This window comes from Lynx rufus, unplaced genomic scaffold, assembly GCF_022079265.1.
Source record: "Lynx rufus isolate CCGP_SWC_20201006 ecotype Redwood Valley unplaced genomic scaffold, mLynRuf1.p SCAF_8, whole genome shotgun sequence".
Classification (NCBI taxonomy): Eukaryota; Metazoa; Chordata; class Mammalia; order Carnivora; family Felidae; genus Lynx; species Lynx rufus.
The window spans coordinates 59,195,165-59,218,361 of NW_025814896.1; the positions used below are offsets into that span (position 1 = coordinate 59,195,165).

Sequence of the window (23,197 nt, forward strand, 5' to 3'; positions counted from 1 at the left end):
ATGTTGTTTTGATCATGATTTTCTTAGGTGTCTGCTCGCCCTTTCATGTGTAATTTCATCATCTCATCTTCATGCTCTTGTTTTACTGAAGTCATGTTCTTAACTGTCTTGGACTATGAAGCATTTGTGAGAATTTCCCTTTCTTCTTTGAGGGTTCCGTGTTTTTTTTTTTTTTTTCTAGGGCACAGTCTCTGTCTTTTGAACACTTTCTGTTCATCTGTTGATGCTCTTTTGCTGTCAGATGTTGGCTTGGTTGCTGTGCTGTTCCTCTGCATCCCTGGACATGCTCATGCTTGGACATGGTTAGCTAAGACTGACACTGTTATTTGTACCAATGTTGTATGATTTTCTGACTGGTATTTAGGGGACAGAGCAGAGAGGACAGGTGTGCTGCTGGGCGGGATGTGGGATGTGAGGCCGCAGGATCCTCTGACTTTCTCCAGTTTCTTTTTGGTCTCTCTCCTCTCACTCTGCCCCAAGCCAAAGAGTTGGTCTTGCTCTGGATTTAGAGCTCTTGATGGGAACATCTGGAGTTTGGTCTCCTCACTAGGCTGGCTTCTGGGGAGTCTGTGGAGCAGGGACCCTGCTTAGATCCTGCATCTCTGTAGCCTGGGAGGTCTACAGTAGCCATCTGGGGCTCCCGGAGCACTTTCAGACCACAGTGAGTAGATGGTGGCACAGGACTCAGCCTTATGGCTGTGGCCGAATTTACTCATCCAGTCCTTTATTAGATACTTAATTGATTCTGATGTTTCAGTATTTTCAAAACTTAAATGAACATCCATACACTTAAATATTTCAGGATGCTTCTTCATCCTCAAAGTCCATTCATGTGAAATGTTGGGTGACTGCCACGTACCAGACATGTGCTTGGTGTCAGGGTTCCTTGGTGAGTGTGTGAGGGGAGTTTTCCTCCACCTGGAGTTACAGGGCCCTGGGGGATACAAAGAGCAACCTGGAAGTGGCAGGTCCAGTGGGCCCGAGGATTAGGAAGGTGAGAGGTGGCAAGGCCCTTGACGAGCACATAGTAAGGAAGTTCTGTGTCGGGGCATGTACTTTCTAAGGCCATCTGTACATATATTTGCCAAACTGCATGCTATAAAGGTTGTAGCAGCTTACGCTTGCTTCCCCCACACCCCGTCTACCACCGGCAGTGTAGTTCCGAGCAGGTTGAATTCCTAGAACATTCTTTCTCTTGAGCCAGGATCTCAAGGATCTGCTTTTTTTAGTTTCCACTTGGCTGAGTATTTGCCTTGGACCTGACCCATGGCAGGTCTACAGATGCTTCATGTTCTTGTGCTGTATTGCCCACAGAAGGTCCCCTGTGTAAGCAGCGGTTCTTTCCAGTGCTGCTTTTCTTGGGTTAGGGAAGAGAGAACGGGGAGGGGCTTGGGCTTGTGGTATTGATTTAGATACTTAGGCCTCTTCTGGGAGTTATGTGGGCATCCTGCACTGTGATATTGACTCAACCATATTTAATATTTTATTGTGTCTTGAGCATTGAGAAAGGATCCCTGCCCAGGGTTTTAAGTCTCAGATAAAGCACAAACAAGAACTGTAGGAAGGGCCTGGGCGGCACCAGGACGTGGGCAGGGACAGGAAGAGTGGCCTGCAAGAACGATTTATATCTTCATTTGATTTCGGCTGTTTGCACGGCAGGATGGGGAGACATAGGAGAGCTTTTGAGAATAGTTTTTTTTTCTATTTGCTTTTAAGCAGAGGTAGAAGAGCTAGGTAGAGAATGCCATGGGTGAGCAATATTATTTGGCAGCAGATCTGTGGATGATTGTGGTTAAAAGAGATAAGCAATAAGTTGTTACTATTTTTTAACTGACATGCCATGAATTTCAAGGCTTTATGGACTTTACTGGCCTCGCTGGATAAAAGACACATGATGAGAGTGCGACGAGCACTTGTTTAGAAGAGGATGAGGAGGACTATGCCCTGTCTTTCAGGTTGGAGCTCAGATGCCCCCTCCAAGAGACCCCACACACACCCCCTGCCAACCGCTCCCCCCACTGGTGGAACCCCTCCAGCACTTACCTGTGCTGTCACTCAACTTTCTTTGTTGTCTACCTCTGTAATGAAAATAAAAGTTTTCTTAGAGTCCTGCTCACTCACTAACACCCGCTCACTCACTGACACCCTCCAGTGTCCAGGGTAGATAGAGCCTGGTATTCAGCAAATAGTAGGTGTGCAAATAAGCCAAAGCAGTCAAGTAGGGACTCTGGCTTTAGGGATGAGTAAGTAGTCAGTTACTCAGAAAAGGTGATGGGTTCAGCACGTCAGTGTCCTGTATGTGAGGAGTGAGAGAGGGGGCATGAGGTCACAAACAAGACTTCTTGGCCTTTTCTGAGAAGCCATGGCAGGGAAATTCTATGGCTGGGTGAGGGCCTGGGTCAGGAGCTCTGTAATGAGCCACCAGCACCATTGACAGTAGAAAAACTTGCGAAGGAGGGATCTTGCTTTCTTTAAAAACAGAAAGAAAGAGAAGGAAAGAAAGAAGAGAAGAAAGAAGGCATTTTTTTTTTTACTGTGGTAAAACATATATAACCTAAAATTTGCCATCTTCACCATTTTTAAGTGCACAGTTCAGTGGCATTAAGTACATTCACATTGTTGTGCAACCATCTCCATTGTCCATTTCCAGAAATTCTTCATCTTCCCAAGCTGAAACTCTGTCCATTAAGCACGACCTCCCCATTCCTCTCTCCCTGCCAGCCCCCTCCCCAATACACTATACTTTTTGTCTCTGTGAGTTTGACTACTCTAGGTCCCTCATATAAGTGGAATCATACAGTATTTGTGTTTTTGTAACTGGCTTATTTCGCTTAGCATAGTGTCCTCAGGGTTCATCCATGTTGCAGCAGGTGTCAGAATTTCCTTTTTTTTTTTTTTTTTATGACCGAGTTACCTTCTATTGCATGTCTACTTTCCCTTTGATATTGGATATAATGATTGGTGCATGAGTAGAAAGCAAGGACGTGGTGTGGGGAACCAGGAGAGTCAATTCCCGGAGCCAATTCCCGGACCGGGTTGGGGAGGGAGGGAAGAGTAGGGGGAGGAGATGAGAGGTCTAGGGCTCCAGCCCTGACTGAATTGACACCTAAGCATGAAGAGCTCATGGGGACCCTGGAAGAGCAAGGAGACTTTGTTGGGGTTTCTCATCTGATGTCTCAGCCTGTGCTTTATCCTGCAGTTGAAAAGTCCAGGCCATGCCTGGCTGTGAGTTAGCGATTTATCATTTCGTGTTCCTGTTAGTAGGTGACTCTCTGTGCTATTGCTGTGCAAAGTTTTCACCTTTCTAGTAAGGTCTAGGCCCATGGTTTTGAGGGAAAGGGAGAGCAGGAAAATGGGGGAAAGGTAAGTAGGTAGGCATGAGGATGCCATGACACATCTTACACCAGTAGAGTACAGAGATTTTCAAGCAGACCAGGGTGAGGTGCCCACCTGGGTGGGCAGAGGCATACCTGCATCTTGAGAGGGAGTAAGTGGGTAGTTTGAAAAAACTTAGTTAATATTTTCAATTTGGAAAATGAAAAACAAATACAAGGCTTTGAAATTTCCAAGTTCCATTAAAGGAAGCTGTGGTAGTGTTGCTAACAAAATATGTGGCATAGGTTTTTAAAAATTGAGAATCACAGCAGTTAGGCTTTCCAGCTTAAAAAATACTTTCCTTTCACACACTTTCCTTATTTGTTCCTTTTAACAACGTATAGGTATGTATAATTGCTGACTTTGGAGAGGGAGGAAGCAAGGCCTAAGTTGCTTAGTAAGTTGCCAGGGCCACATCTTGCATCGAGTGCCTCACTGGGTAGCTCAGGCACAGGTCCTTCTAGAACGTTCTCTTCAAGTGTTCATTCTGATGTTTCTTATCTCTGCCCTTGACCGTGGCTGGCGTTTTAGTTTCTGGTATTCTGCATCACTGTTTGCTTTGTCTTTGGAGAGAGAATTTTATTACAGGAGGAAATGTTCCAGGGTGGATCAGATTAGTGTCTTGGTGAACTTGGTGCCAGGACAGCAAAGGAAGTGCCAGCCAGATCTTTTTTCAAGAACAGAACTCACTGTGCACTTCAAGGAAAAACTGGGAGGCAGCCCTGCAGGAGGAAAGTAAGAACTTTTCTCTGGGTGCACACTCTGAGGTCACTCAATATGAGTTGTCACATTTGTTTTTAGTTGCTTGGGATTTCCTTCAATAATACTAACTGGTGTTTTCCGTGTAGGATATACACTCGGAAATGGCTGAGACATGGCATGGCTAATGCTTCTTTTCATTTGAGGAGTTTCTGTCACCAGGCTCCTACTGGTTTAAATAATTTTGCTTATGCTCAAATAATTAAACTCACCGAAGATGTTTGTCCATGAGGGATGTTGCTTATAATTATTTTTAAAAGCAAGAAAATCCTGAGTGTAACTTTTAGACTTAGTAAATTGAAGGTCAAAAGTCCTATTTAAAAACCCATGCTTTTAACCTGGGTAGACACTTGCAGACCACACTGTCTTGCGTTCTCCAGGTAGCCATGGCCCCCTGCCTCTCTTGCAACAGGCCCTGTTTCTCCCACTTGAAATAATTCTTCCCCATGAAGTCTCTCCTTACCTAAGCCCTGATTTGTTGCTGGACATACTTCAGAATAAATATGACCTGCATTAAATCTTAGAGTTGTGAAGCTGGGTATCAGACTTCTCTCTGGCATCTCACAGATTGTCTGACATCTGCACAGAGCACGACCTGTTGGACAAAAGAAGGGGATCTTTTGTCCCCCTTGGAGGGGATCTTCGCAGACATCTGGTTTCATCTCTTCTATTTTAGTAGATGTGAGGAGACTGACCGAGGCCGATGGGTTTCAAAATAAGATGACTTTGGTGAATGGCTTTTTATTAAATGATTCCTTAATGATCAAAAACAAAGGCAGAGCTTGGGAGCAGAAGCCTCCAGACTCCCTGGGGTGCCCAGAGCTCTGCCTCTCCCTCAGGTCTTGCTGGCCTGGGTGTGTTGTCTGATTGGGGTCACCCTGGTCTCCATGCCATCGAAGCTGTCTGCAACCTGAGGGCTCACTTTAGGGCTTGCTGTTGCCCTGGCTTCTCGGACTTAACACTGTGAACCTGATGTATCTGAGTGGCCTGGGCGTGGGAGTGATCCTGATTGAAAAAATAAGGAAATTCAGGGAGTGTGAAGTCCTCCACCCTGTTTTCTTGCTCTGTTTTCACTTCTGATTTTACAAAATACTCTTCCTCAGGTGTGGAGGTCAGTTTATCCAAGTTGATGACTTGTTTTTGTTAAAAAGAGATTTTAGGGGCGCCTGGGTGGTGCAGTCGGTTAAGCGTCCGACTTCAGCCAGGTCACGATCTCGCGGTCCGTGAGTTCGAGCCCCGCGTCAGGCTCTGGGCTGATGGCTCAGAGCCTGGAGCCTGTTTCCGATTCTGTGTCTCCCTCTCTCTCTGCCCCTCCCCCGTTCATGCTCTGTCTCTCTCTGTCCCAAAAATAAATAAACGTTGAAAAAAAAATTTTTTAAAAAAGAGATTTTAAAGTGTTTCGCATTGTGAGGATTTTCAAACATACCCCAGAGGAGTGAGGACATTATAATTACATCCTCCAGGCCCATGCGTGGGGATCAGAACACAGGTGCATTCGGGTCATGGTTTTCCCCACTTTGCTTTATTTCTTATTCTCTGCCTTCTCCTCACACCTCTGATGTGTATTTTAAAGCAAATCCTAGAAATTGATAGTTCACCTCTACATATTTTAGTAGAGATCTTTGAATCTATGGCCATTTTTTTGCCCCTACAATGGCATCATTAAACTCATGGAGTTAACTGGGACTCTGATGTCATGTGTACTGTCCATCCCAAGGCTACATGTCTGCTTAAAGAGTCTTTCATAGGTCTGGATGGTTCTAATCCACATTCAAGAAGGACCACACACTTCATTGGGTGGTTGTGTCTCTTGTCTCCTTTAGTCGGGAAACCCTCCCCCACCCTGCTTTTTTCCCCCAAGTCATTGACTTAGTGAAGAAATTGGGTCAGTTTTTACATAGAATGTCGTGTATGCTACGCTTCTGTTTGTAGGGCTCACCTCCTTGTATGTCCCCCAGACTGGGGGGTACTTGGAAATGTTCAGTTAAATTCAGGTTTAGTGTCTTTAAATTTTATTTATTATTATTATTTTATTTTATTTTATTTTATTTTATTTTATTTTATTTTATTTTATTTTATTTTATTTTATTTTTCTAAATAATACCAATATTAACAATAAGAGTGCCGAATGAAATTTAAGGTTTTGCAGCTCTGTTTGGCCTTAGAATATATTTAATTATGGATGTATAGTCAACATTGTTTAAAATACCTATTTTCTCTGTGTAATCATTTCAATAACCTGATAAGTCTATCCATTTACTTAAATTAGGGATTACTTTTTTCCTTTATTGGTTTAACCTTAAAAAAAAAAAAAAAGGAAAACTCTTTTATGAATCCGTAATCAAACCTATAAAATCTGTAAACAAGATATGTGTAAAGGAGCCAGGCTTTCACTGCTGTCCCCTCCCTGCCTCCTTCCCTCTGCTATTAGGAAACCTGTCTTTTTCTGACTTAGGTTTCTACTGTTTTGTTTTACAAATATATGATACATTCTCCCACCCTGTTTTTACAAAGGTCACATATACTATGTTCTGTCCCTTGCCCTTGTTCACTTAGGGACATATCCTGGAAATCATTCCATATCAGAGAGCAGAGATTATCTTCTCCTTTGTTTTGTCTTTCATTTTGTAGGAGTACCATAGTTTATTCAGCCTGTTCCCTAATGAAGGCCATTTGTGGTGTTTTCATCCCTGGCCATGGCAACGTCTCAGTGAGTAACCTGGCAAATAGTTTTGTACCTTTACTGCTGAATCATTGGGCTAGATCACCCTTTCAATCTCGCAATCCCATTTCTAGTAAATGAATATGAAGCTTTGTTTAGATATTACTAAATTCCCCTCCCTCCCTTAGATTTGTGCATTGGAAAACATTACCATCAGCAATGGATGAAAGTACCTGCTTTCCCAGATTTCGTCATTGGATCTCTTGTCAAACCTCTGGCTTTCTGTCAGCCTCATAGGTGTTTCTGCATATTTCTCATTTGCTGTCCTTTTATTATGAGGACGTTGAGTGTTTTTCATGTTTAGGACTGTTTTCAGAAACTCCTTGTTCTTATCCTCTGCTTTTTTCTATTAGGTGGTTCTTTTCTTCCCCTTAATTTTTAGGCATTGTCTCTGTATTAGGAATATTAGTCCTTTATCTGGGAAATGAAATTACAAAAATCTTTTTCCAGTTTGTCATATCCTTTAGTGGCTTTACATTTGATGTGTTTTACCTCCTAGAGGTTTTTTTAATGTAGTGGGATTTAGAATGCCTTTCTTTTATACTTTGTGATTTTGAGGCATGGTTAGGAAGGTTTTATTATTCCCAAGTTATACATGAATTCACTAATTTTTTTCAAGTACTTGTAAATTAACTTTTTTTTTAAATTAATACTTTTAAAGCTGTTCTTCTATGTCTTCTGGCTTGCATTGTTTCTGACAAATCTACTGTCATTCTTTGTTGCTCTATAATTATTGTCTTTTTTTCTTCTTTATCACTGGCTTTCAGCAGTTGCAATAGATATGCATTTATGTGATTTTCTGGATGCTTTTTCTGCTTAGGGTTTGTTGAGATACTTGGATCTGTGTGTTTATAGTGTTCATCAAATTGGAAAAGAATTTTAGCTGTTTTTTCCAATATAGACATATTTTTCTGTTCTCTGGCCTCTGTTCTCCCCCCCCCCCCACCCCCCCTGGGACTCCAATTAGACTGCTTGCTGCTGTTCCACAGCTCACTGATGCTCTGTTATTTCTCTTGTTAATCCCTTTCCTTCTGCTTTTCATTTTAGTTTTTAATCACTATGTCCTAGTTCCCTACTCTTTTTTTTTTTTCCCTGTAATGTGTAGTTTACTTTTAATCCCATTCGTGTATTTCTGATTTTAGACACTGTTTTTCCATCCCTAAAAGTTTGATTTGGTTCTTTCTCTATATCTTTCATGTGGTCTCTCACCATCCTCATGCTTTCCTCTGCTTTTTGAATATTTGGAGTATATTTATGATGGCTGTTTCTGTCCTTGTCTACAGATTATTTTATCTATGTCCTTTCTGGTTCCATTTCTATTGATTTTTTTTCTTCCTTTGGTTAATGATCAAATTTTCTTACTCCTTTGCTTCTAATTCTGAGAAGTGTTTCTAATGGCACTAATACAAGGACATTTTAATGACTGTTTCAATTGCAAATTAAAAATATTTTACTTTCAGTGTCAGGGAGGTTGGTCTTTTCACTTATTGCAAATACTTTTAGGGACTTAATATGAAGGCAGAAAAGGTCAAGGAAATTACGTAAAAGTATTTAAAACTTATTTTCTTTCTTTTTTTTTTTTTCAACGTTTATTTATTTTTGGGACAGAGAGAGACAGAGCATGAACGGGGGAGGGGCAGAGAGAGGGAGACACAGAATCGGAAACAGGCTCCAGGCTCTGAGCCATCAGCCCAGAGCCTGACGCGGGGCTCGAACTCACGGACCGCGAGATCGTGACCTGGCTGAAGTCGGACGCTTAACCGACTGCGCCACCCAGGCGCCCCTAAAACTTATTTTCTTAAGCAACATAGATGTGTATGTGTGAAAATACTGTCAGTCATAATGACGTGATGTTGATATTGGGCTTTCACAGATTTCTGTAAAGATGCTGCTTCAGGCGTGGATTAGATGTTAGAATATCCACTTGAAGAATGTGAGGTTTCTGTAAATTAAAGGCTTTGGTTCAATCCTCTCCCCTGCTCATTTGTGATTTTTACTCAAATGCTGTTTCTGAGTTACTCTGTATACGATGTGTTAAATGAAATTGAGAAATGGTAGTGTTGCTTTTAATTAGCCCCTTTATGGTCATATGGCTTTTAGTCCAGGCATTTGACGGTAGACATTTAGTGTTTGGACAATAGAGAAATGTACTATTTCAAAGGAACAGATCTGAGCTATGCACATGGAATTCCCATTCATTGTAAATTAGGATTTAGATGGCCACGAAAGACCCTTAATTCATTTGGGTAGTTATTAAGCAGAGAGAAACAGTTGCTTTTTAAAACTGAAGCTTGGGTCATGTTATTTATGGCTGTGTTCGTGCAGAAGCTATAGGTATAGACAATGAGATGCTTGTTTTATTTCCTGAAAACCTCCCTGGAGGAAACCTAGGCGAATAAATACTGTGTGTGAGTTTGAAAGTGACTCAGCTCTTGGGAACTGCCCACCTAGCTCCCCAGGCTCCCATCTCCACTGTGTGTTACGATAGTGTGAGGCCTTAGGAGCCCGGAGACGTGGCCTTGAGCTTGGCTCTTCTCTGCCCTGAGTTTTCTTACCCAGAAAATAATACCACCTACCTTGTGCTATTTTTATTAAGATAAACAATGTCAAGTGTATGACATATCTACAAAATGCCTGGGAACATGCTAAGAATTCAGAAAATGTCCTGTGTCTACCACCTACGGCTGTTCTGCCTTAGAGTTGGTAATTTATAAATCATCATGGTTGTTTGATCTGTGCCTAATTGGGGCTTCTAATCCTGGATTTTAGTTTTGCATCGGCATTTATAAATCTGATTTGAGTTCTTGTGTGGGTAATGTTTACGATCCTCTGAACTTTAATTTTCTTGGGAAATAGAAGTCTTATTTTGTCTTAATAAAACAGGGTATAATTTTGCCATTTGGACTTCTGTTAAAATCCACAGTATTCCTATAAAGTGTGGTTTTAAACAGCTATATTGGCCTCCTAGGGCTGCCACAGACTGGGTGGCTTAAACACCAATATTTATTGGTTCTCAGTGCTGGAGGCTGGAGGTCCATGATCCAGGAGCTGGCGGGATTGGTTGTTCCTGAAGCCCTTCCCCTTGGCTTGCAGATGGCTGCCTTCTCCGTATATCCTCACATGGTCATTCCTGGTGTCTCCTTCTCTTCTTTTTTTTCTTTTTTTTTTTTAAAGTGGACTTTTTTTTTTAAGTTTGTTTATTTACTTGGCAGGGGGAGGGGCAGAGAGAGGAGATAAAGAATCCCAAAGCAGGCTCCATGCTGACAGCGGGGGCTGACAATGCTAAGCTCAAACTCACGAAACCATGAGATCATGACCTGAACCGAAATCAAGAGTTGGACGTTTAACCAACTGAGCCGCCCAGGTGCCCCCCTTCCTCTTCTTAAAAGGGCACTGAGTTCTCTCCAACCCAGGCGCCACCCTTATGACCTCATTTAACCTTAATGACCTCCTTCAAGTCCCTGTCTGCAAATATGGTCATTTTAGGGGGTTAGGGCTTCAGCATATGCATTTGTCTGAGGCAAGGGATACACTTCAATCCAGAACAACTCTCCTCCGTCTTGGTTTTGGAAGACCTGTAGCAGAAGCAGTGGGAATATTGCTCTGTTGTTCATTTGTAGACTTTTTATCATTCTGCCTCTTCAGTGGTGACACTTTCTCATGTTCTTATTTTTCTCTTTACATTTCCTGCCACTCGTATGTCTGTGGTGTGGTGGCTTTCCAACTTTTTTTTTTTTTTTAATGTTTACTTATCCTTGAGGGGGCAGAGGTTCCGAAGCGGGCTCTGCACTGACAGCAGAGAGCCTGATGCCGGGCTCAAACTCACAAACCGTGAAATCGTGACCTGAGCCGAAGTCGGATGCTTATTAGATTGAGCCACCTAGGTGCCCCTCCAACATTTTTTGGGCATGACTCACAGACAGAAAAATATTTATGTATGTGTGCTTACCTCTAACAAATACTTTACAATCAGTGGTTGCCCTTATAAAGTGACACGTATTCTCTTTTTCATTTTTTCAAAAGCTATTTTCTGTTGGTTTACTTTGTGTAATTTGGGAAGCCTGGCTACAGCATCGATTCAGAACTTTGGTGTGTGAGCTCTGTTAGTGACTTTCCTTTTTAGTCCTTTGGGGCCGAGGACATGCAGTTGGTTTGCACTGATTTATAGTATTTTGGAAGCCTATCATAAGACTTCCCTGCAGAGGAAATTATAGTTTGGAAAATTTCCCTGCCATTTGGCAACTTTTGTAGGAAATGGAAGACAGTAGGGTGGAAAAGTTTCATCATATTGATTGTCTTGGCCAGGAGAGACATACAGCTATGTCTTCTATTCAACAACAGGGCAGATTGTAATGAAATCTAACTGTGGCTCAGTGACAGATTTTTGTATTTTTATGTGCCTATTTTCTCTTTCAAGGTGTAGGCTTGGTTTTATTTTAGAATTATCTTTCCCTGTCATAAGCTTCTCCCGTAGGTAGAAGAATCTTTTAAAGAATAGAGGCGTACATTTTTGATGACTTTGTCTCAATTCTTAATTCCATGTGCTACACTGTTGGGGCTTGATTATAGTTTTATTCATGGTGTCTGCGGTTATCAGTTGAGGACAACCTCCTTGTTTAGCTGTTAACAATTAACTGTGCTGGACCTGTGAGCTTAATGGGATAAATGAAAACCTGTTTCATGTCATCCAGGAAGGAAGATGCATTCAGGAAATTGGAAAGACTCTTAAGTACAAACACAAAATTTTTTTTTTTTTTTTTTTTTTTTTAAGTGTCAGGCCAGAGGAAGTAATGGACCTAAAGATTATGTAAATGTTACTTTGAAATTGATGGGTTGCTTGGGTGGCTCAGTCAGTTAAGCATCCAACTTCCGCTCAGGTCACGATCTCGTGGTTTGTGGGTTCAAGCCCCGTGTTGGGCTCTGTGCTGACAGCTCAGAGCCTGGAGCCTGCTTTGGATTCTGTGTCTCCCTCTCTCTCTGCCCCTCCCCACTCGTACTTTATCTCTCTTGCTCTCTCTCTCAAAAATACATAAACATTAAAAAAAATTTAAAAAAAAAAAGAAATTGAAATGTAGCTTGTTAGGGGAGGGCCCCAGAGTACTTCAGGGTTGTAGAGAATGAGTTCATACCCTGCTCTTGCCTTTCATTCTATATATTTGACCTCGGAGAGGTGCTTGAGCCACGATTTCCTCATTCAGTCTTCATTACTCAGCAGTAACCTAGTCCCTGGAACAGAAAGGTTGCAAAGGTGAGTCTTCTCCTTTCTCTTGTTCTTCCTCATTCTGCCAAGGTCTGTCTTTCTTTCTTTCTTTCTTTCTTTCTTTCTTTCTTTCTTTCTTTCTTTCTTAAGAAAGAAGGTCTCATACTCAAAAGATTGGTGACCAATAAAGATAATTTTTCTCATTTATTCTTTGCTTTTATTAAAAATACCCTGACCAGGGCACCTGGGTGGCTCAGTCAGTCAAGCATCCAACTCTTGATTTCAGCTAAGGTCATGAGTTCGAGCCCCACATCAGGCTCTGTGCTGACAGTGCAGAGCCTGCTTGGGATTCTCTCTGACTCCCTTTCTCTCTGTCCCTCCCCTGCTCTCTCTCAAAAATAAATAAGCTTTAAAGAAAAAATATTCTGACTAGTTTTATTATAATAGATAATAAAGGACAAAGACCTAGAAAGAGTAAACCTTAAAGAGAAGGGCAGAGGCCCAGGCATCCCCAAGGCACCTGTGCAAGTTTATTGGCTTCAGTGAAGACCCAAGGACTCTCTCGAAATGGTGTGATGTACTGTCTGCCAGCTAGGAAGACACCATTGCTGACCCACAGATTTAGGAGATGTTTTTTGTGATTAACACCTACACGGTTGCCATTGGAGGACGCTAAATGACAGATATTGAAGCCAAAGGTGAGCAAAACTGACGTCTGCCTGAGGCGCCTCAGTACTGAATGTGAGGAACCACACAGACAGTGTGGGGCCGGAGTTCAGGTAGACAACATTTAGAAGCGTCACGAGAGTCATGCTGTGAAACGTGGGACCGCTTGGTTTGATTTTGTTTTAAAAGGATCTTTCCCCCTTGTAAGAGGAATGGAGAGCCTGAGGGGCCAGGGGTTCCCGCCACAAGGGCCCCCTGGATGGGAGGGGGATGGAGAGTGAGAGGATCCTGACCATGCCTGCCCAGAGCTGGCTCTCCTAAACCCCACCTTAAAGAGCAAGACCGGGGGGGGGGGGGGGCGCGCGGGGAACTGACGGAAGGCTGGGCAGATCACTGGTTGGTATGCCCTGGATGATGTCTCCCTCCCCCATGTTCATACATTGAAGCCTCAGCCGCCAATGTGATAGTATTTGGAGGTTGGACCTCAGGAGCTAATTAGGTTTAGAGAAGGTCCGCAGGGTGGGGTCCCCATGATGGGGTTCCTTATAGGAAGAGGAAGAGAGACCAGAGCGCTCTCTCTTTTCCTTATGAAGAATTTTCTTTGATTGCTCTGATGACTCCTTCCCAAACTGTCCATTCAGAACAACAGTCCTAACACAGATGTTCTTGATACTCACTGACCCCAAGTGCATAAGTCTGGAGTGAGTTCTCTGGCATTCTATGCCTGAGGTTTTCCTAAGATCCCTACGTGCATCTATAACTCTACAGCAAGGAAGGCTGCAAACAGCATTCACAAAGTTTGGTGTCAACAAAATGCCTATCTGGCTTTTGTGAAGTGGCATGTGGCTCTTTTGACCACTGTGCCTCACACATCAGCAAGCTTATTCTGCGCTGGTGTTTGGTAGCCCTTAACCTTTGAAGTTAGAGTATCTCCTGCTTCCCATTTGGGAAATCTGATCCTCTTAGCTGGGCGTTGTATCTGTTTCCGTTCTACACACACCTGATGCACATGTGCCTTTTCTTGTCCAGGACCATGCTTGCTTCAAGTCAGGGGACTTTTTGGAGCACGTGCTGTGTGCCAGGTCCTTCACTAGGAGCTGGCATGGTCACCGTATCAAGGTGCTCGTTGTCTAATGGAGAGTACTAAGAGGCTCCTTGAGAGGAAATACTAAAATAACTAAGCTTTTTGGTAACAGTGTTGCCTAATGCTTCAGTAATGGAGTGTTTTTTTTTTTTTAATTGGCTTTGAAAGAAATTAACTTGCTATATAGGACTTAACTTTCTGTGTTTTTTAGCATGCATTCGACAACCTCTTTTTATGAATGTTCTTAAGGGATATGGTTGTGAATGATACGAAGTATAGATGCGTAAACCTGGAGATTTCCTAGGTTGTTGCTGTATTTAATGGTGCCTGTTGCAAGTGGCAACACCCTTGGGCAATCTGCAGCGCTTTCTCAAGAGGCTCTTTCCTCTGTGAACCTGGGCTGAGGTCCCTCTTGAGGGATCCCTGTTCACACAAGGTAAATAAACCATGTGAGACTGTTCAGAATTGGCCTGCTTCCTGGGGCTTGTTTCCCCCAGAATAGCTGCGTAATTATAAATGTTTCCATCCCTTGAGTGGATGTGGTAGGAAGTCCATGCATCAGTGAGGCTGAGAATGTCCGCATAGCAATCCCAAGAGTGACCTGATTGGTCACCTGGCTCATCCATGTGGCAGTGGACAGGTGTTTGCAAATCCCAGTGCTGTGGTGAGGGAGACCGTGTCTCTGAAGGAGGGGGCCTTCCAAGTCTGCTGTGGCCCAGGATGTGAGAAACCAAAGTGTTTTAATAACAAACACAGCATTCATAATATTTGGCAAATGAGTTCATGTGCTAGGAGTTACTTTTAACCTTGGCATCTTTGTCTGTTCTAATCCAGGTGCAACATTAGAGGAAATAAACCAGCACTGGGACTGGCTGGAGCAAAATCTCCTCCATACTTTGTCGGTCTTTGATAATAAAGATGACATTGCCAGCTTTGTCAAAGGGAAGGTAAAGGTAGGTCCTTTGATTGAAATGCTTCTCCTCATTTCCCCGTCTTTCTTACAGACTTCCATGTAATGTTTTGGCCATTGCAGCGTTTTTGACCAGGTGTGAAGTTTTCTCCACTGTAACTGAACATCTTAGCTTTTAATACACAGTCAAAGGAGTTAGACTTGTCACCTGTCAAACTTTGTAGACAGTTGGGCAAAATACACCTGAAATTTAAAGATCCACACATCATTCTCAGGCCCAAGTTTTTGTTAACCTTTACAAAAGTGAAGGTCCTCTTTTGTCTCAGGAAAAAGAAATGTTATGATTTATGTATTTGCAGAGCAAAAAATGTTATTTGACTCCTTTTGTTTTAATTAAAAAAATTTTTTTTAATGTTTATTGTTGAGAGAGAGAGAGAGTGTGAGCAGGAGAGGGGTGGAGAGAGAGGGAGACACAGAATCTGAAGCAGGCTCCAGGCTCTGAGCTGTCAGCAGAGAGCCTGATGTGGGGCCCAAACCCTCAAACCAAGAGATCATGACCTGAGCTGAAGTCGGATACTTAATTGACTGAGCCACCCAGATGCCCCTGTTATTTGACTCCTTAAATTAGCTGTTCCCTCCTTTTTGCAGTTGTGACAGCTTGTCACTGTATTTTGTGGGACCTGGCACTTTCCTCTTCCTCAAAGTGGCTGTTTGTTTTTGAAATATGTTAATTAAATGGAATTAAAACCAATTATATTTTGAGAAGCAAGAGAGGAATATTTTGGAAGGTATCTGTTAATATCTCCTGTAAGTTATATTTTCTATAATTGTCATTGCAATACCATGATTGGTAACCAATGTTTTAAAAGCCCTATCACGCAGGGGTGCCTGAGTGGCTTAGTGGGTTAATTGTCTAACTTTGGCTTAGATCATGATCTCACAGTTCGTGAGTTCAAGCCCCACATCAGGCTCTGTGCTGACAGCTCAGAGCCTGGAGCCTGCTTCAGATTCTGTGTCTCCCTCTCTCCCTGCCCCTCCCCTCCTCCACTCACACTCTGTCTCTCTCTCAAAAATAAACATTAAAAAAACATAAATAAAAGCCCTCTCAGGCAGGGAGAGACTGTTTCTCATTCTGAGGTTATCTCTTATTAAACATTTTAACATGTTAGCCTGTAATACAGTTTTCCTCCTTGAGGGTAAAATATCCCAGACCATTGATTTTGTTTTGTTTTGTTTTGTTTTCTCTTCAAAAGTTTGTCTTTTTAACACCCTGAGTGCTTCAGCTTTTAGTAAAGGGCATCAAAGTGAATTCTTGATTTTAAAGGGACAAAAACAGAAATATTCTTTTCCTCTGGGCATCAGGAACACTTGTGGGGCCAGGTGGAAATCAAAGGTCTCCTGAATCCAGGCAGGTATCCTCTTAGTGTCACCTTTGGCCTGTGCAGTTGGCAGGTGGACCCAGGCTGTGGTGGGGACATATCTAGCCCATGGGTTACCATCGTTGCTTGGTTCAGCTGAGTAGCTTGGTTCCCTGGGTCAGCTCACACTGGGGCTTAGCTACAGAAATGCCCATTTCATGGTTATTTTTTACACTTATCTCCCTTCTCCTTAGTCTAACGTAGCTTGTGGTGGTTCTTTGATTTAAGGTTTCTCCTTTTAATTTGGAGGAAGGAAATTTCATTTCTGCTACAGTGGCTTTAGGAAAGCTTCTGTAGAGGAGGAAGCAACCTTCCCTCTACTGTCCTAGGTTCTCCTCCCATGGCCTGGAGATTAAACCGACAAAAGTCAAAATAATGAGAAAACCAGTTTATCAACACGTGCAGTATGCATACACAGGGGGAAACTCAGAGTAACTCAAAAGGGTAGTTAGAATGTAGGGCTTATGCAGCATCTTAACAAAGAGCCATATGTTTGTAGAGAAGTGACAGGACAAAGAAGAATTTGGCTTCCAGGGGTGGCACACTGTAGGAAGGTAAATTAAATGTGTAGGGGGAAATGAAAGGAAGAGAAGGGCTATTTTTGTGAGGTTTGTTACCCTCTCAGCACCGGTCAGAGTCTAGAGTTACCCTCCTCTTCCTGGCACAGGAGAGGGAGATACCTTCACAAATGGGAATTGATATCCTTGTTTTAGACAAATAGTGGAAGAGGGCAGAGAGCTTTTTGGTGTCTGCTGTTTCTCAGTTGTTTTCAGAATAATTCTTATGCCAAAGAGGTGTATTTTGGGATGGTGTAGTCTGATCCCCTGCACATCAAAGCTAAAAGGCCTTAAAAAAGCAAAAACCAAACCAAAACATAAACAGTCCGAGGGAGGCTGCTGGTCTGGATCAGGGGCTGGGGATGGAGGGGTTCTTGTGGCCTGAGATGGGGTTGTACCTTTGGGGCCACCGCATGTAGTGGTGGTTCTCCATTTCCTCTGGGAAGATCCAAAGGAATTAGAAACTGAGGCTTTCCCACTCCTATCCTGAACAGTTGGCTACTCTCTGAAGCTTTAAAGAAATCCCTGTGGTTTGAGCTGTGCTGGTTACCAGACACTGCAATAATCCACAGAAGTCAGGAGTCTGTACAGCCACCATTGTGGCTGCCTCTGGAGCCAGTGGATCCATGACTCTTTGCTGTAGAGCCTTCCTAAAATCCCCTTCATACCTCACGGTCCAGAGCTTTACATATTAGATACACTTTTAAAAAAATGTTTATTTATTTTGACAGTGGGGGCAGAGAGAATGGGAGAGGGGGACAATCCCAAGCACTCTCCACACTGTCAGCATTGAGCCTGATGTAGGGCTCGATCCCACAAACCAGGAGATCATGACCTGAGCTGAAATCAAGAATCAGATGCTCAACCAACTGAGCCACCCAGGTGCCCCTATATTACGTATGCTTCTTTTTTTTTTTTTTTAACTTTTTTTTTTTTTTTAAGTTTATTGATTTTGAGAGAGGGACAGAGAGAGCAAGTGAGTGGGGAAGGGACAGAGAGAGAGAATCCCAAGCAGGCTCCACACTGCCAGCATGGAGCCCAACGTGGGGCTCAAATTCCTCAACAGCAAGATCATGACCTGATCCAAAATGAAGAGTTGGATGATTGACTGAGCCACCCAGGTGCCCCATTCATATGCCTTTAAAATTATTCATACTTCTTATAACTTTTCTATTTTATAATGTCTGGTTAAATAAAATTTGGGAAAGAAGAAAAACATAATGAAGGAAATGAAAAGCACTTGAAATTTTATCAACCTTCAGATTCATTTTAAAAATAATTCTTACTTTAATAGAAACTCTCAGGTTTTCTAAATAATTTTCTAAAATCTCTTATAAAGTCTAGGGTATGGTAGCTTTGCCCCAAAAGTGGCTTTGTCTTAAGGGACCTAGCCCTTCATGAAATACAAGAACGTGGGGAATCAGAATTCTGATCTTGTCAGCGAGTTGTCACCCCTCAGGAACAGGCCACAAGCTTATGTTCTAGACACTTCTATAGCCTTACCCCAGACTTAGAAAGGATCCTTGCCGTTACTTGTTGTTGGCAAAGCTGTTGTACATTTAGATGTTTTCTTTTCTGTCTTGCCTCTTTGTGCACCTGAGTGCTTTGGAGGTGTTTACAACCTTGGCCAACATAACTCCTTTTCTACCTTAGAAGACTGTAGAATATTTAGTGGTAGTGAAAGGTGTCAGATGTCACACAGATAGGCACCTGTTGGCTTTGTACTAAAATTTTTGAATCTAAGGAGGAAGACATTCATAAGCTTTTTTTTTAATGTTTAGTTTTGAGAGAGGGAGAGACAGAGACAGAGTGTGAGCAGGGAAGGGGCAGAGAGAGAGGGAGACACAGCATCTGAAGCAGGCTCCAGGCTCTGAGCTGGCAGCACAGAGCCGGATGTGGGGCTCGAACTCACACGCTGTAAGATCATGACCTGAGCTGAAGTCAGATGTTTAACCGACTGAGCCACCCAGGCGCCCCGACATTCATTAGCCTTTTAAAAACAACTAACTTATAACTCAAACTTGGGTGGTTCGTTAAAGTTGATGCACTGAGTTCATGCTGGAGCCAATAATTTGATCATCCTGTCCCTGTAGGTAGAACAGGGAGGTATAAAATAGTAATTTGTTAGAAAACTCAGGCTTAGAAGTCAGTGATTTGTCCAAAGCCTCAGGGCTGGTAAGTGGCCAAGTGAGAGACTTGTTCTTGGGTTTTCTACCTCCCAGCTCATTCCCCTCCCCCCCACCCCCCTGAGTGTGGCCATGTTTCTGGGTGGTGGACAGTGTGATGAACTTCTCTCTTCCACCCTGCATGTCTGTTGTTGAGCAGTGCAGACTCCTTAGGTGCCTGTGCTCAGCTGTCCCTTCCTGCTTCTGCCTGTCCCTCCCCTCGTCCCTTACACTGACGAGGGGACCTGTATCTTTCTGTGTGGCAGGCTCTGATTGCTGAGGAGACAAGTAGCAGGCTTGCTGAGCAGGAAGAAGAGCCGGAGAAGTTCCGAGAGGCCTTGGTAAAGTTCGAAGCCAGGTTCAACTTCCCGGAGGCGGAGAAGCTGGTCACCTATTACTCCTGCTGCTGCTGGAAGGGCAGGGTTCCCCGCCAAGGCTGGCTGTACCTCAGCATCAACCACCTCTGCTTCTACTCCTTCTTCCTGGGCAAGGAACGTAAGTGAGGCATTTGGAGCGATTTGGGCATTCACAGATGAAGTTGACCCTCGGGATGCTTGTGCTGTCCTGAGACAAGATGAAGAGTTAGAGAACAAAAGATTTAAATGAGTAGTTGAGATGATAATAAGTGATACTTGATTAACTTCCAGATGACTTGTGCAGACAATTATATTGATATATACTGCTACCCTTAAGGGGCTTTGATTTTGTGAGAATTCATTTTTTCTTTTGCCTTAAACATTTCTGTGTAGCTCACTTCATATAGTTCCTGAAGGTTTTTTACTTTATCTTATTCTGAAAACACGTTGTTAAAACTGATGGCCCCAGTACTTCTAAAGGAGTGGAACATGTTATTTAAGATGAACGGGGGCCAGTTGGGGGTGTGGGGAGCATGTAAAAAATTCCCAGCCCTGGGGAGACTGGGTGGCTCAGTTGGTTAAGCCTCTGACTTTGGCTCCGGTCATGATCTCATGGTTTGTGAGTTCAAGCCCCACATCGGACTCTGTGCTGACAGCTCAGAGCCTGGAGCTACTTTGGATTCTGTGTCTCCCTCTCTCTCTGCCCCTCACCCACTAGCACTTTGTCTCTCTCTCTCTCTCAAAAATAAATAAAAACATTTTAAAAAAATTAAAAATTCCCAGCCCTGAAGGTTATGACTGCTCCCAGAAGAGTAAGTAGCAGGATATACAGTTGTTCCTTGGAACGGGAAGGAATTCTTCACCTGGGTCCACTTGACATTCAGGTAGTAATTAACTTTTTGCACATTTATCCACTGACCATTGCCATGCTAGATGATGGAATTACCAGGTAAGAAAAGAAAAGCCACAAGTGTCAATTGTATATTGAATTTTAAAAAAGTCATTCCCACTGAAACTTCTTTTGGAACCAAATACTGTTTCAAGCACCCATGCAAGATAGAAGCTGTGTGTATATAAACTGAGTGTGTATATATATATATATATATATATGTGTGTGTGTGTGTGTTTATATACAGAATTTTTTTTTCTTCCTGCATTTAAGTTTACATTTCAAGTTTAACCGGTGGGAAGGGCTCCTCTTGAATTTTGCTGAACCAGCTTCCTGCACAGGGTCATCACTTCTCTTTCTCACGCTGCCAGCCTCAGTTCTGATGCTCCAGTACATACACTCTGCGTACATAGCCTTTCCCCACCCTCGTGTACTCTGACCTAATCTTGATGATCCTTATTCTTGTACTTTCTAAAATACTTCTCAAAAAAATTTTTAAATTTTATTTAGAGAGAGAACATGAGAAGGGGAGAGGAACAGAAGGAGAGAGAGAGAGAGAGAGAGAGACAGAGACAGAGACAGAGACAGAGGGAGAAAATCTTAAGCAGGCTCCACACACAGTGCAGAGCCCAACTTGGGCCCATGACCCTGGGATCGTGACCTGAGCCAAAATCAAGATTCCAGTGCTCAACCGACAGAGCCACCCAGGCGCCCCTTTAAATGCTTCTCAAAATTAATTTCTTTCTCTTCCCCGTTCTTGTGCCTGTTTGGAAATTCCTGTTCACCCCTCAAAATCAGTTCAGATTTTATCACCTCCAGGGACTTTCCCAAAACCATGTTTGTGTTTCTGTTTGATTTTGTCAAATTAGTGGTTGCTTATTTTACATGTCTGTTTTCCTTATTTGAGCTTTTTTCTAAGTGCAGGGCTTTCACAGAGTAGATGCTTAATGAAGTGAAAGTTGATGATTATAGAGTGTCTATGTGTGTTTGTGTAAGAGACTTATGTGAAAGCAACTAGAAGTAGCTGAAGCAGTTTCTTCTCAAGCCTGAGAAGATCTGTGGCCTTTTAAGTTATTGAAGCACTGAAAACATTATTGCAGAATAAGCAGAAAGAAATGTTAGAAATAGAAACACTTAATGATCCCCTCCTTGATTTGAAAAAGAAAACGAGTTATCTTCTGACACTGATCGATCATGGTCACTAAGCCAAATTTTGTTAGGGTAAGTTTGGAAAAAAAAAAAAGAAATGATTTCTATATTTGATAACATTTATCATTTCAAGTTGTTGCATTGTCCCTTCTCCATTTGCATTAGCAAGCTAGCCTGGCTACCCACTGTATTGGAAACATTTCCCAGAATAGAGTACTTGTTTATAAAATGTACTGTTTGTACTGTATTACTTTAAAAAGAATTCCATAAAAATTTGTACTGTGTCTCCTAAGACTCTGTCATTTGACACAGTCTAAATGTTAAGCCTGTTTCTGTATCCAAGATCATGAATAATCCTCTTTTGCACTTCTTTTTTTTCATAGCTTACGCCATGAATGCTGCCTTTGAAACCAGAAATTATGTAGATTGAGAAACTTTTGCATATTTTTCAAATATTTAAGTTTAAATATTTTTGAAGTTTTCATGTTTTCAGAACAGTGTCCCCTCTATGTGTGCAGTATCCAGCAACTTAGAAAATTTTACTTAAATCTTTAAGAAAACCATTAAACATGAATTGGGTTCTGACACACAGCTGTCAACCAGTTTTGTGCTTCCTCTTTACTGCTCTGGTTTAAAGATGTTTGCATTTCAGCTTAAGGAAAGCCTTGGACTCTTGTTTGTTGATACACTGAAGTATGGCTCAAATGTTAGGTTAAAATCTGTATTTGCCTTTTTTTCCCTTCTAGTTAAACTTATAGTCCCTTGGGTTGATATCCAGAAATTAGAAAGAACGTCCAACGTCTTTCTGACGGACACCATCCGAATCACCACACAGAATAAGGAGCGTGATTTCTCCATGTTCCTGAACCTTGATGAGGTGTTCAAGATCATGGAGCAGCTGGCCGATGTGACACTCCGAAGGCTGCTGGACAATGAGGTCTTTGACCTGGACCCAGACCTGCAGGAGCCAAGCCAGATCACCAAGAGGTAAGAGCTTCTGTTTTCAGTTGTTTCTCACATGGGGGACTGTGGCTTCATTTACATGGGCTTTGTTAGTCTTAGTTGTACTAGATTTAAGTTTCCCTTTGGCAAAATGCAGATTTTCCTATGTTGTTAATCATGATTGTGACATAATAATTGGCTGAGATTGTTAATTTTTTTTTTTATGCAGTAGTCTTTGATTTCTGCATCCAATTCTGCTTTTTTTTCCCTGATATTTTGAAACTGATTTTTATAAAAAACTACTTCTAGGCAATGTAATATGAATAGCTTCATGGTAGAATTCCATTCAACACTGTGTTTTATCAGTGAACATTAAGAAATGTTATATTTCCATATGAAATCGCTTTGTAGAAATAAGTGTTCAGGACAATGAGATTTATTTTTGTTACTGGTTTGTCATTAGAAATGTGCGTTAGGGGTGCCTAAGTGGCTCAGTTGGTTGAGTGTCCGACTTCGGCTCAGGTCATGATCACACAGCTCGTGAGTTCGAGTTCCGGGTCAGGCTTTGTGCTGACAGCTCGGAGCCTGGAGCCTGCTTCAGATTCTGTGCCTCCCTCTCTCTCTGCCCCAACCCACTTTCATTCTGTCTCTGTCTCTCTCAAAAATAAATAAACATTAAAAAAAAAAAAAACAAAAAAAAAAAAACAAAGAAATGTGCCTTAGTAATACTGTAAGGTAGTATTCTTTATTATTGGTTTGCCCCAAATTGATGCTAGTTATGGGGATGTCTGAGGCAGTTGCTTGAATTATTAGTCACTTTATTTATTTATTCATTTATTATTTATTTATTTATTTATTAGAGAGAGAGAGAGAGAAGGAGGGCGGGCGGGTGGGCATGCAAGTGGGGGAGAGAGGCAGAGGGAAAGGGAGAGAGAGAATCCCAAGCAGAGTCTATATCCAGCATGGACCCCGACATGGGGCTCAATCTCTCACAACTGTGAGATC

The 23,197-nt window shown here is 42.4% G+C and overlaps 1 protein-coding gene across 6 annotated transcripts in view; it reads left to right on the forward strand.

Moving 5' to 3' along the window:
• TBC1D8 (TBC1 domain family member 8) overlaps positions 1-23,197 on the forward strand; it is a 110,844-nt gene that overhangs the window by 43,991 nt on the left and 43,656 nt on the right. For 5 of the 6 annotated variants that reach the window (XM_047068530.1, XM_047068529.1, XM_047068525.1 and 2 more), the window contains 3 exons: positions 14,641-14,759; positions 19,123-19,351; positions 21,997-22,237. In XM_047068530.1, coding sequence (XP_046924486.1) covers positions 14,641-14,759; positions 19,123-19,351; positions 21,997-22,237 — 589 coding nt within the window. Of the gene's footprint in view, positions 1-12,542; positions 12,755-14,640; positions 14,760-19,122; positions 19,352-21,996; positions 22,238-23,197 lie in introns of those variants that run through there. The other variant, XM_047068528.1, reaches the window with a different exon arrangement.